Below are 13,173 nucleotides of genomic sequence, written 5' to 3' on the forward strand. Positions count from 1 at the left end.
ATATATACATTTTAATATCAGCTGGGTTTTGACAGGGGTTGTGTTGAATCCATGTGTCATTTTGGGAAGATGTGACATGTTAACAGTATTGAGTCTTTCAATATGCAAATATTTATATATTTATTAACAACTTCTTTAATTTCTCTCAGTAAAGTTTTATAGTTTTCAGTATAAGGTCTTATACATATTCTCTTCGATTTATACCTAATAGTTCACTTTTTTGAATGTCATTTTTGATGGTATTTTAAAATTTTCAGTTTGGAATTGCTTGTGTATAGAAATACAGTTGATTTTTGTATATGGCTTCTGGACACTATGACTGCAAACTCACGTGTTAATTCTGATAGGTTACTTGGGATTTTACATGATTTTACACAGTCATGCCATCTGCAGATTAAAAGTTTTACTTTTTCCTTCCCAATACATATATTTTTTTCCTAATTATTTTTCTCTTTTACTATACTGGCTAGGACTTCTAGTACAATGTTGAATAGAAGTGGTGAGACTAGACATATTTTGTTTCAGTATTGGGGGAAAATGTTATGTATGTATGATGTTACTTATATATTTTTCAGACATACCTTTTATCAGATTGAAGACCTGTTTTCTCTTTCTACCTTGTTGAAAGTTTTAGTCATGATCTCGTTTTTCGTAAGTAGCCCTGCAGGATGCGCGTGAAGCATGAGGATCTGGGTAGTGATGAGTTAGTTGCTAGGGGGGCAGGGAAAATGCAAAGAACATGTACACTTGCTGGCCAAGCTGGATGGGATGGACGAAAGCCATACAGTGATAACGTAGATAAGTTGGGCTGAGGTGAAGACACCTGATTTCTGTTCCCAGCTCTACCACCAACTAGCTATTTGACCTTAAATAAGGTGCTTTGCCCTCTACCTTGGACCCAGAGATACAGCTGACAGCCAAGTTGATTTCAGAGAAAGTCTGGTAGAGTTGCAAATGTGACTAAAAGATTTGAAAAGTAAGAAATGTGGGAAGAGATTGATGAGCCTGGACTTCCTTTGTCTGCTAAAGAGAAGGCTGAGATGTCCGTTGATTTGTTACTGATCCTGGTTTACTGAAGCAAGACAAACATTCACCAGCTCCCTAGTCTCTGGGTGCTTTGACGTCTCTTTGCTTCAATACCACATGTTCCTGGGTTCTTTAGCTTTATCGTAAGTCTCGAGATCAGGAATGTAAGTCTCGAGATCAGGGAGTGGTTTATTCCCTAACCTTACTTTTAAGTAATCCCTTTATGGAGGTCTCTTCATCTGAACCATCTGAGGTGAGTTCTCTTTTTTGCCAGGACCCTTCTCTCGCTGATACAAGTGGAGAAGACACATGCCCTTGAGCCTCTCTGTAAACCTAGCCATCATGCCTAGGGCTGGTCTCAAAGTAGGCAGTAGGTCTCTGCCTCTAACCCCACCCCCACCCCATCTATATTTACAATATTCTGGATTGTAGCTTAGGAAAATTATTTTAAGTACTTTGAATATCATTTGACTCCATTTCTTTGGATCATGACAGTTTTTGCATTTCCATGAGTCTCTTTAGAGACTGTACATACCCTTATGAGGGAAATATCCTAAACTCTTTTCAGTTGACAAAACTGTTGGGTTATCTGTTCAGTGGCATTACCAGTTGAACAAGATTGCGGTGGAAGCAGCAAAGGTGCCAGGGTGACGGGAAGTTGAAGGAGGTCGGGAAGTGTCCTAGCATGGAAATGGGGAGGGGGGCTGTAAAGACAAGCGTTTCCTGTTGCTAGTTTTACTGGGAACAACCTCTGGAAATCTAAATTCTTTCCCCTAAATTCTGTGGATTCCCAAAGGGCTTATGTTCTTAAAGTTATTTCTGTTCGCAGGCTCATGCTTTTTCTAAATTTGTTCAATTTCGGATTATCTTTCTATCCCAGTAGGCAGTCGATTCTATATTCATTGACCTAGATGTAAAATTCAGCCCCTTCTTCAGTTTTCACATTCATAAAACCTCACTGCGTTTAAGCCAGGAGTAGACTTCCCTGAAGATATAAGAGCGGGTGGGAAATACGGCAGAGGTAAAGGACGTACTTCCATAACAGCAATACAACTTCCAAGTGGACATTAGACTGTGTTCTTAAAATGTCCTTCTGCCCCCGCCCACCACACCAGAGCATTTCATGGGTCACTTCAAGCCACTGCATGCCCAGTCCTTGTACCATCTTGTCCATCCTTCCCGCCCTCTCCTACTTTGCCTTCCCTTCTCTTCCCTCCTTTTCCCTTTCAGAGGGAATGCAGATTGATGGAGCCTTTGGAACCAGACATCTGGGCTCCAGTCTTGGCCTCATTACTTCTGAGCTGTACGGCTTATATAAGTTCCTTAACCTTTCTAATGTCAGTTGTTCCATCAGTAAAATGGACATAATAAAATGACCCATTTCGTAAGTCTGTCAGGAGCATTAGAGGTGTTTAGTGGATGCCGTGGGTGGCTGCCACATGCCTTCTCAGGACCAAGGTGCTTATTTTTCCAGCTTCAAGGAGTATTGGCTGTTGATGGTTGCCAGGCATTGCCCCAGCATAAAAGAATCTCTTGCCCGTGTTATGCCCTTCCAGGGGGCTGCCCACAACCAAAGACTGGTTGATGTGGAGGTTCAAAGTCTTGTCTCTGCCTGAAATTGGGACAACTCTGAAGGGCCATTCTGGCTCCAGAACTTTATGTGAGATCAGCTGAGGTTTCTGTTGTAATCGCGTCATAGTTCAGCTTCTTATTTTGCCAGACCTGCTGCCCTCACTCCCCCACACGCTGTCCAGTGAACTTGGTAACATCGGTTTCCAGCTTAAGAGAAAATGGTTAAAATAATGTCCAATGCGTACTAGGTGCCCAATAGATTATTATTATTGTTGTCTGGGGAGTAAGATCATGTATTTTATGAGATTTTCCAGAATATTCCAGACATATGTGAAGCTGCACAACAAATTCTGATTAATAGTTTGACCCATGAGTAGTGAGAATGAAATTATCCCCGATGTTGACGATGGAAAAAGGGGTCTTGTTTGATTTTTTACAATGTTATTTTATTAGAGCATATTCTAATTAGCCTGCTCCAATAGAAGCAGCACCTTGTTTCTTAGTAACTGACTCTTACCTGATACTCTTGGGTGCTGTAATTTTGTTGTCTCTGTAGAGTTGATTAATTATCCACAACTGATAGAGGTGCTGGAAGTTTATATCCCCATAAAGTTAGAGGTTAACCTGTAAAAAGCTGATGTGTCACGATTTTATAGATCAAAGAAAAGTGAATGCCACAGGGGCTAAGGTCTTACTAACCTGCGGAAAGTTAACTACTGCTACAGCAGATTCAGCGGTCTGTTTAGGCATTTCCTTTCTATAATAAATAGTCAATTTGTCATACACAATTTCTTATACACACTTTGATTTTGCATTTTTCTCCCCTGTTGGTTACCTCATTAATGAGTTAAATAAAACTTTGTCGGATGCTCACCATTTGTGTGAGAATGTTGTTTTTGACAGTGGTTTTTCCATAAGAATGTGTTTCTGTTTAAGTATTATTAGTTTCTGAAGGGTAGAATTATGATAGGAAGGTACCCAAAGTTTCACGGGGGCAATTGGAAGAGAGAAGTCCACATTTTGAAGTTAGCCAAACCCTGTCATAGTAAATCCAAATTGTGGGCCTAGCTTTGAAATGTGTGTATTTGCTATGAAAGATGTCTATTTGCTGGGGTTGCCATAACAAAGTACCACATACTGAGTGTCTTACCAATAGAAATTTATTGTCTCACAGTTCTGGAGGCTGGAGGTTTAAGATCAAGGTGCTGGCCTGTGGGAGGGGCTTCTGAGGCTGTGAGGGAGAATCTGGTCCAGGCCTCTCTCCTCTAGCTACTGTGGTTTGCTGGCCTTCCTTGGCTTGTAGACACATCACCCTGATCTCTGCCTTTATTTTCACATGGCGTTCTCCTTATGTGTGTGTCTATCCAAATCTTCCCTTTCATAAGGACGCCAGTCATATTGGATTAGGGGCCCACTCTAAGGCCCTCATTTTAACTTGATTATCTCTGTAAAGACTTTATCACCAAATAAGGTCACATTCTGGTATACTGGGGATTAGGACTGCATCAGATGAATTTTGGTGGGGGGAACACAATTCAACTCCAAACAGTTTGATTACTTCTTCTCCATTCCCAAGGCTTACTTTTCCCCTCAACTGATACCTTAAGGAGAAGAATATCATTAGCTCCTGAGAGGATCCCAGTAAAAGAAATCTTGCCTCATTTAAAAATGAGGTTTATTGCCACATCCCACGCCAACCCCATGCCAGCATTGCTTTAGGAATGTGCTGATAATGAATTAGAATTGGGAAATAAATCCCAACAGTGGGTTCACAAGTTCTCAGGGGCATTTAGCAGTCTGCTTTACAGATTAACCAAACAAAATGCCTTTTTGGTATTGCGTTCATTTACATGAATATAATGAAATAATTCCAGTGTCATTTGGATTGCATTTTTCAAAAATATGTTGGTAAATTTGTCTGAGGGGAGAGTGTGGTGCTGCTTAATTTTGCTCTAGGCAGTTAGGCAAGTCGGGGAAGAAGAATGATTCCTCTGGCAACTGTGGAATTATTTACCGTGATTGGAGAAGGATCTCGTGTTTGAATAACCCCTTTGAACTGCCTGACACGTAATGGAGGCTTGTTAAATGTTTACTAAATGAAGAGTCCAGGGAACCTGGAATATTTGAGAGCAATTGAATAAAAAGCACATATTTATTCAGAGATTTCCCACATACCTAGCTTTGGGGGCAGCCAGTATGTGTGAGAGAATAAGAATAACCCTGATTATTTATTGTGCTTGCCATGTGCCAGACATCCTGCACACGTTTAAAAAATGTGATCCTAGCTACTCTCTGAGTTGGATAGTATTATTCTTATTTGAAATAGAAGGAAACGGAGGCTAAGAGAGGTCAAGCAACTTGACTACATAGCTGGTGATGGGTAAGGTAGGGTGTGTTCTCAACCTGTGCAATCTAATGCCTCCCAAATTGACCTCTCTCTAGAAGCTTACGTTCTTCTTGTGGAGATAAGACACTTATAATTGAGGCAGCTACAAAATTAGGATCGTAAGAGGCTAATTGTATCATATGTCTCTCTTGCCATGTAAGTATGTGCTGTCACCATTTCATACAAGTGTGGGGTTGTGTAATGGTTAAGTATGTATAATCTGGAGTAAGATGCCTGGATTCAAATCTCACTTGGACCTCTTCCCATCTGTGTGATCTTGGACACATAGCTTAACCGTTTTGTGCTATAATTCTTTTAATTGTAAATTAGGGGATCATAAATGTACCTACCTCATTGTGAGGGATACATAAGAAATGTAAAATGAAACAGTGCCTGGCAAAATGTATTTACTGCTAGAGGCTTCACAAAGCCAGCAATTTATATATGCTTTATTCATTTATGTATCTTAAACATCTAGAACAGTGCTTGGTATGAAATAGATGGTCAGTAGTAAGTACATTGTTGAATGAATAAATATATTTCAGTATATAAATGCCAGGGCTTAGTCACATTAGCAGACATAATGAAGTGGTCAGATGCTTGTACATCTATGTAGAACAGTGGTTCTATGTAGAACCGTGGTTCTATGTAGTCCACGGTTCATGCTGGAAATACCTGGAAGGCCTTTAAATCGACTGATTCTCAAGCCCCACTGCAGGCAGAAGTTGAACACTGCTGTTGGAGAATCACTGTGAAAGTAACAGCTACAAATGTAGACTAATAGAGGTAGAACATGTTGAAGAGTCAATGCCAGTGGTGATTTTCTGAATGACTTTTGACCCTTAGGAAACTAAAGCCAACCTTTGTTTCAATGATAATTATATTCCTGAAAATGTCAATATACGTTAAGATCGTCAAAAAATACTCTGTGTTCATATGTAAAATGAATTAAGATTTAGGCTCAAAAAATTACACAAGGTTTGTTCCTCTACACAAATCTATGGTGGGATATTTGGAATTTGTGTGGGGCGTGAGACAATTTTTTATTGAGTAGATTCTCCTTAGCATGGCAGGCAGCTTGTCTCGGTCAACCTAGAAGCATTGTGGGTTGCTCTGAATATAGGCAAAGTTAGTGCCAATGAATCGGGGGGAAAACACCAACATGCACCATAAGTAAGATCTTGCTTGAGGTTCTTGGGGAGTTAAACCAAGGTACAGAGTAACTTTTGAGGCAGCTGGTTCCTTTTCTAGAACAAGGAGATGAGTTCACCAATCTTTAAGGTGAAAGTTGCTTGTTTTAGGAGACTTCGTGGCTTAGGGGACCTCCTGACTCGCTGGAGTGTCTCCTCCCAGCAGGTGGGGTCCTCATTCCATTCCCACAGGCAGCATCCCTAGGAGAGGGAGTTGGCAAGATGGAGATGGATTGATTACGGGAGCCACGTCAACCTGGAATAAGAGGAGAACCAAACTGAATTGAGGGAAATTTGCAAAATGGATAATTAGAGAGTATCCTGGCTAAATAACCACTTACGTATGTGTTTTCCCATAAATGAAAAAAAGTTTCTCTTTATGAAGAGTACATGCTGCATGTTTCTTTTGATAAATACATTACCAAAATATTAACAGTATCATATGCCCTTTACAAATGTTGTAGCAAAAGATTCCATTTTAATGTTGATCACAAAGCCGTTTTGAGTTCTTTCAGGCTTTTCAACACTGGATTCTACCTCTCTTTGCCTTTATCTTTAAAGTGCTGCTTTGAGGGATTTCTGGCTCTCTCGGGAAAGAACTGAAATGCAAGGCCTGGGATATAATTCAAATCATCCTAATCAGATTTCTCAACCCTTGATCTAATCAGCAAGCTGTTTTGCTTAGCTTCTTGGTCAAGTTCACTCATTAACTCAGAAAGCATTCATTGAATATACGCTGTGTCTACCCCTGGGCTAGAACATAATAAGATTAGTAGATGAATTGAGCCCTGTCCTTTAAGAGTTTATAGTCTTACTGAATGAAGTGAAGGTAATAATAGAACGCTATTTAAAATGTATGACGGCTTTCGTACTTTAAATATGTTCAAGGTCTCTCATGGCAGGTAATTGACATTAACTCTGACTTTGTGCACCTGAAACTCCGTTTTAGAACATTTTCTTTTAATGTCTATTTCACCGTTATTATTATGCTTCTCTTTTTCAAAGACTTTTTTTTTTTTTTTTGCCATTATAGTCATCCTCCGACAAAGTGTTGTAAAATTAATAGAAGGAATCATTGGCATTTCACGGTTTTACTGACTGTGGGTTCGGAAGGATTCTGAGCAGGAGGAAAGAACGAGAAGTTGACACCCCATTGATTTTTTTACTGGAACACATTGCAGCATAACCACCACTCCAACACGCATCGAATTCTACCAGACTCGTAAATGTCGTCTTTTGCAGCCAAGATGAATCCAAATAGAAAAATAACTTGTACTAATTTTATTTGAGGTCTGAGAAATAATGAAATTGCTTTCTTATTTTGGAACAAAATGTGTATACGTGTATGAATTATTGGGAAATAAAGAGTTCTCTCCCACGGTTATTTAGAAGAATGGAAAGCTATGATCAGAAGTTACGTCCCACCCCCTGTAGTACCTCTATGTATTTTTCCTGTTCTCTTTCTTTTTTTTTTTTAACATCTTTATTGGAGTATAATTGCTTTACAATGGTGTATTAGTTTCTGCTTTATAACAAAGTGAATCAGTTATACATATACATATGTTTCCACATCTCTTCCCTCTTTTGTCTCCCTCCCTCCCCCCCTCCCTATCCCACCCCTCTAGGTGGTCACAAAGCACCGAGCTGATCTCCCTGGGCTATGCGGCTGCTTCCCACTAGCTATCTATTTTACGTTTGGTAGTGTATATATGTCCCTGCCACTGTCTCACTTTGTCACAGCTTACCATCCCCCCTCCCCATATCCTCGAGTCCATTCTCTAGTAGGTCTGTGTCTTTATTCCCGTCTTACCCCTAGGTTCTTCATGACCTTTTTTTTCCCCTTAGATTCCATATATATGTGTTCTCTTTCTCATGTAATGTCCTTTCGTGAGGCCCATTTACAGTTACAAACTGGCAGCCACTTTGATGTTTCTTATTTATTTCCCCCCAATTAATGTTTCTATGTGTGGTAGATATACAATTTTCTTCTATTAATGTTACAAAAAAACAGCCTTAAATTTGCGTCCACAATGAGGAATAAATAATCAACAAAAGCCCTTACTTAATCATTTCTGTTCACAGGCTGGGAGAGAGTATGATTTGACTGTAATTTCATTGCAGGGCTTATCCAGGGTTAAATGTTAGTATGTCTCTTATCTTATAGCCACATTGCTCTTCTAGAGACACATATACCCCTTGCATCCTAATTTGATTCTTTGAGCAATTTGCTGGCAGTCCTCATTAGCAAGAGTAGTCAGGTTTTGGTGGTCAGTCTCCAACTTCTGATGAGTTAAACTCATTTTTCCTGTGGTTTCTACTGTGACAACAGAATTTTATTTCCTCTCTTCTTTCTTTTTTCTGATCACAACTCCCTCTGGCTGTTCATGAAAAACTGAAGGATTTATGTTTCTCTCATTCACCTAAGATTTAGGAATTCTTCAGCTGTTCTAAGGCTTTGTGCTTAGGCACCATTTGGTATTTTTTTTTTGCTAGAACACTTAAATTTAGGTTGTGGTGTCTGTTAGGAAATCAAAAGTGAAACCTGTAGATTCAGACTGCACAGAGATCTGGCTTTCTTGTGATAAAAACTGTGGCTCAGAATCACGGTACAGGATCCTTCAAAGCCAGAGAAAAGTACTAATGAAAAATGCTAAAGAAGTTCTTTGAACTCAGGTGGAGAAAAAAATGCCCGGGGGGTGAAGGCTCACCGTATAAGAATCTTCCGGTGTTCTTTCCTTTGGCTCAAGAAAATGGAATATATTTTGGAGTGAAGGGCCAAAATTGATGTTGTTAATTATTTGCCTTGATGAAAGTGAGGGAAAAAAATATGGTGTCATCAGACTGTCTTCATTAAAGGCCTACATAGCCTGTGATGACTCTTTGTGGGATTATATAAAACAAGTACATTGCCTTGCTGCCCAGTACTGGGAGCTTCTGAATATAGGCTACTGGCAAGCTTGATATGATCACTTCCAACTACTGAAGGACCTATCCAGTGTTTCTGGGACTTCCTGTGTAGAGAAAGAGAGGAAAAAAGAAGAAGGAGAAGGAGGAGAAGAAGAATCTTCCAGTGTTCTTTCCTTATGGCTCAACAAAATGGAATATACATTGGACTGAGGGGCAGAAGGAGAAGGAGAAGGAGAAGAAGAAAGAAGAAGCGAAGGGGAAGGGGACGGGGAAGGGGAAGAAGGCTGGACACTTGCTGAACTCTCAGACACACTTGATCCTTGATTACTGGCTATACATCCTGGATTCTCTTCTGGGTTCTACCCAGACTTCCCTTGGGTTTTGGTTCTGCTGTTCATCTTGTTCACCTTTACAAATTGCACCAATGGGTGGAATTTGTAGAGATCAGTGAACAGTACAGGGAGATCATCTGTCTTCTAGAGTCCAACAAAGCTTGGATTCTGCTGGGTTATGATGGGATTCACCATACATTTGGCCATCACTGCCTGCCTCTCCCCATCTCACTGTCTGTGTGTAGCCTTGTTCCTCTGTATGAGCATCTGGGCCTCCCTGGGGACTTGGTGCTTCTGCAGGTGTACTGTCAGAGATGGCAGGTTCTCACTGCAGTGTGTACCTCCTATGAGACAGGCTGCAGAGAGCTAATGCAAGTGAAGTAGGTAATGAAGTGGCCGGTGCTTTCCTTCAGGCTCCCCCCCGCCCTTGATAGGCCTGGGGTAGTTAGTGGCCCCTGTCTTGCTCTGTCAACCTAAATAAAGAAGTAAACTGAAGCAAGCTCAAATGACCAGAAATTGCGTTTATATGGGAATAGCAGTGCAATGTGGGACACGCAACCTATAGTAAGCTATGGGCGAATCTGCTGATAGTTTCGGACGAACTGTTCTTATGGTCAAAGAGAGCAAAGAGGGGAGAGTCCAGCCAGAATCCAAGCAGCAGGTTCATTGGTTTGAGGATGGGGAGAGATTCTTGGCGAATGTTCATTGTTTGAGGGGTAAGTTTCTGTCTCCTGTAGATCAGGCATTTACTGGAAATCAATCTCTTAGTTCTTACGTTTCGTTTGCCTGAGGGCACATGTGTGAGACTCTCCATTTCATATCCTCTGGTTCCGTTTTAGATTTAAATCTTTTTGCACTCCCGTAGAGCAGCGTGAAGACTTTAGCGACAGAAGGAAGCACCTGGGAAGCATGTGTAAGCGCAGATTCCTGCCCCCCACACCCGGCTCAGACCCACTCGGGACTCAGAGCTGCAGCATCACAAAGGCTCGCCTGATTCTAGTTCAGGTCATTCTCAGAGCACATGTGGACCCTCCCGGAGAGGAACGCTTCTCTCCCGTCCAGGGAGCCACTTAGTTAATCCACAAATCAGCACTCCTGTTTAAACTTGAGACCATTGTCTTGACTGGTTTTTTTTGGTGGTACACGGGCCTCTCACTGCTGTGGCCTCTCTCCCGCTGCGGAGCACAGGCTCCGGACGCGCAGGCTCAGCGGCCATGGCTCACGGGCCCAGCCGCTCTGCAGCACATGGGATCTTCCCAGACCGGGGCACGAACCCGCGTCCCCTGCATCAGCAGGCGGACTCTCAACCTCTGTGCCACCAGGGAAGCCCTGTCGACATTTTTGGTGGAGCTTTTCAGAAATTGGGCTTCTGTTATTCCTGATGGTACCACAAGCTCTCCGTGGGAGATCCCTGCTTTCCTCCTTTATCTTGCTGTCCTCACTTTCTCCACTAGGCTCTTATCTCCTCCCTTGCCCTTGCTCAGCAACAGTCATGTTTGCTTTGCTAAAGCAGCTCCTCTGATTTCTTACCTTTGCAGACCAGTGTCAGGCCTGACTTTCTCAACCTCCCCTGATTCATTCACTCCTTTCTCACCCAAATTCTGTTACGTTACACTCAACAAACCTAAAATCCAACCAATGTGTTTTGGATTTTTCTTACCACGGACCTTGGTAAGATATTGGTCTTTCAGCGTGGGCAATTTCGAGGATGCGAATCGGTCTTTTCCCATTTAGAACCTCAGGCCATGTGTAGAATTCCTCTGCAAGGGTAAGGGAGGATGTTCTTGAGATGCATAAGACTGAATTTGGGGCGGGAGCCAACTTGGAGAGCTCTTTGATGGGAAATGGAGGAATTTCAGTTGAAAACCTCATGAGCCTGCTTTTCTTGCTTAGTCTCTGGTAGCTTTAAAATTGTCTAAGATTTGGGACCGCCCCAGCCTTAGGTCCTTTTCTGTAAACACAGAGACCTGCATTCCGCCCTCTGCCCTGAACAGGGGCTTACATTTTAATTCCTGGTCCTGAAGCGATATCACCCTAAGGTGGTCCCCTCAGTCTCCCTGTCTTGTGAGACCTGCCACCCTCTGTCTTCACCATGCGCTTTAGAGAGATATATTCCAGTACATTTGCAAAGGTCTTCACGTGTGGAAGACTAATTCAGGCATTGTTTCTACCCCACGGGAACTGTTTAGCTCTGTATTATTACCTTCTGATGTTGGTTTTCCTTTGTGTTTCTTCTTGCTGCAGGAAAGCAATCTCCCGGGCGGGCCTGCAGCACCTGGCCCCTGCACATCCCCTCAGCATTCCTGTGGCAAACGGGCCAGCGAAGGAGCCCAGAGCGACTCTGGACTGGAGTGTAGGTGTCGGCTGTTTCATTTCAACACCATTCCATTGCATGTGCGTCTCTCTCATCCTCACGATTCCTGTAGCTACCAACAAGACTTAATCATTTTCAATATTGTTCACTGATCCATCTTTGGGTGTCTAAGCCCTGGCTCCATTTCCAGATTCCTAAGAACATAGCTCCTTTATATGAAGTCAGACGTATTGAAAACTAAAATAAAAACTTCATGAATCCTTTGAAGCACTATTGCCTGGGTTTGCAGCTGTGAGATAAAAAGTACCTCTGTGCACATGCTTTATTGGTCCCTGCCAAGTTGATGATGAATAGAGTTTACTCTTAGCGACATCACAAAGTCCAAGTTTGATTTCCTTAGCTCAAGCTGCTTTTTCTTTTTTGGTCCTTTTTTTTCTTTTTCTTTTTTTTATTCTTTTCCTGCGAGAGGATGACCTCACTTTACATTCCAGGCACTCCATGTTCTCCTGTTTGCTATACTTCCTCCCCTAACCCAAAGGTAGATGGGTCTCATATCAGCGGGGTGGGTATATTAGCTGTTTTTTTAAAAAAAAATTATTTTATTGAAGTATACTTGATTTACAGTGTCATGTTAATTTCTACTGTACAGCAAAGTGATTCAGTTATACATATATATACATTCTTTATCATATTCTTTTCCATTATGGCTTATCACAGAATATTGAATATAGTTCCCTGCACTATACAGTAGGAACTTGTTATTTATCCATTCTATACATAAAAGTTTGCATCTGCTGTATATTAGCTGATGTTAATGTTTTACCCGAAAGACGTACAAAAACTGTTAACCTTGAAGATTGCCGTGTGAGTTTCTTTTACTGAGAGTCTTCAGTGAGTCAAGTTCTTGTCTGAAGACACTTTTAACTGTGGACTGAAAGGCCTTGTCTCTTTCTGAAGGAATGTAAGGAACAGTATGAAGCTAGAGGAGGGCTGCTCTGAGATTCTGCCAGTCTGGTCTTAATGATGAATCTTGTTTAGCATTTCTGGCTGAGGTGAACAGAGGGAATAATCCGTGTTCTTTTCCTCCCATAAGAAAGGCTATGGCAGGGTGGGGGGAAGGAGAGGAATTTTTAAACTCAATTTTATTTTTAGCACATAGGCTATGATTTAATGTCCTTTAATACTATAATATTTCTCCCTCTTTCCCAAGAACACACTTACTAACATCCTTATTTTATACTCTGGACACATACCAATGTATGCAGTGTATGAAGTACCTGGCAAAAGACTGAATTGAATTGGAATGCAACTTCTTCCTTGATGGAGTCCAAGAGTGCTCCAGTAGCACCTGTGTATGTTGAGTTGGTGTTCAGGAAGACTGTTCCTCTCCTCGAATTTCCCTTTATTCCAGGACAGTTATTTAATAAACTCTTAAACCATAAGAGA

At 41.5% G+C, this 13,173-nt stretch overlaps 1 protein-coding gene across 2 annotated transcripts in view; it reads left to right on the top strand.

The window, feature by feature from the left end:
* DGKI (diacylglycerol kinase iota) overlaps positions 1 to 13,173 on the top strand; it is a 448,623-nt gene that overhangs the window by 148,478 nt on the left and 286,972 nt on the right. For both annotated transcript variants that reach the window (XR_004484538.2, XM_033432383.2), the window contains exon 2: positions 11,658 to 11,766. Coding sequence is in view for 1 of the 2 variants with exons in the window: in XM_033432383.2 (XP_033288274.2) it covers positions 11,658 to 11,766 (109 nt within the window). In the remaining variant the exon portion in view is untranslated. The remainder of the gene's footprint in view (positions 1 to 11,657; positions 11,767 to 13,173) is intronic.

Source organism: Orcinus orca, chromosome 9 (assembly GCF_937001465.1).
Source record: "Orcinus orca chromosome 9, mOrcOrc1.1, whole genome shotgun sequence".
Lineage (NCBI taxonomy): Eukaryota > Metazoa > Chordata > Mammalia > Artiodactyla > Delphinidae > Orcinus > Orcinus orca.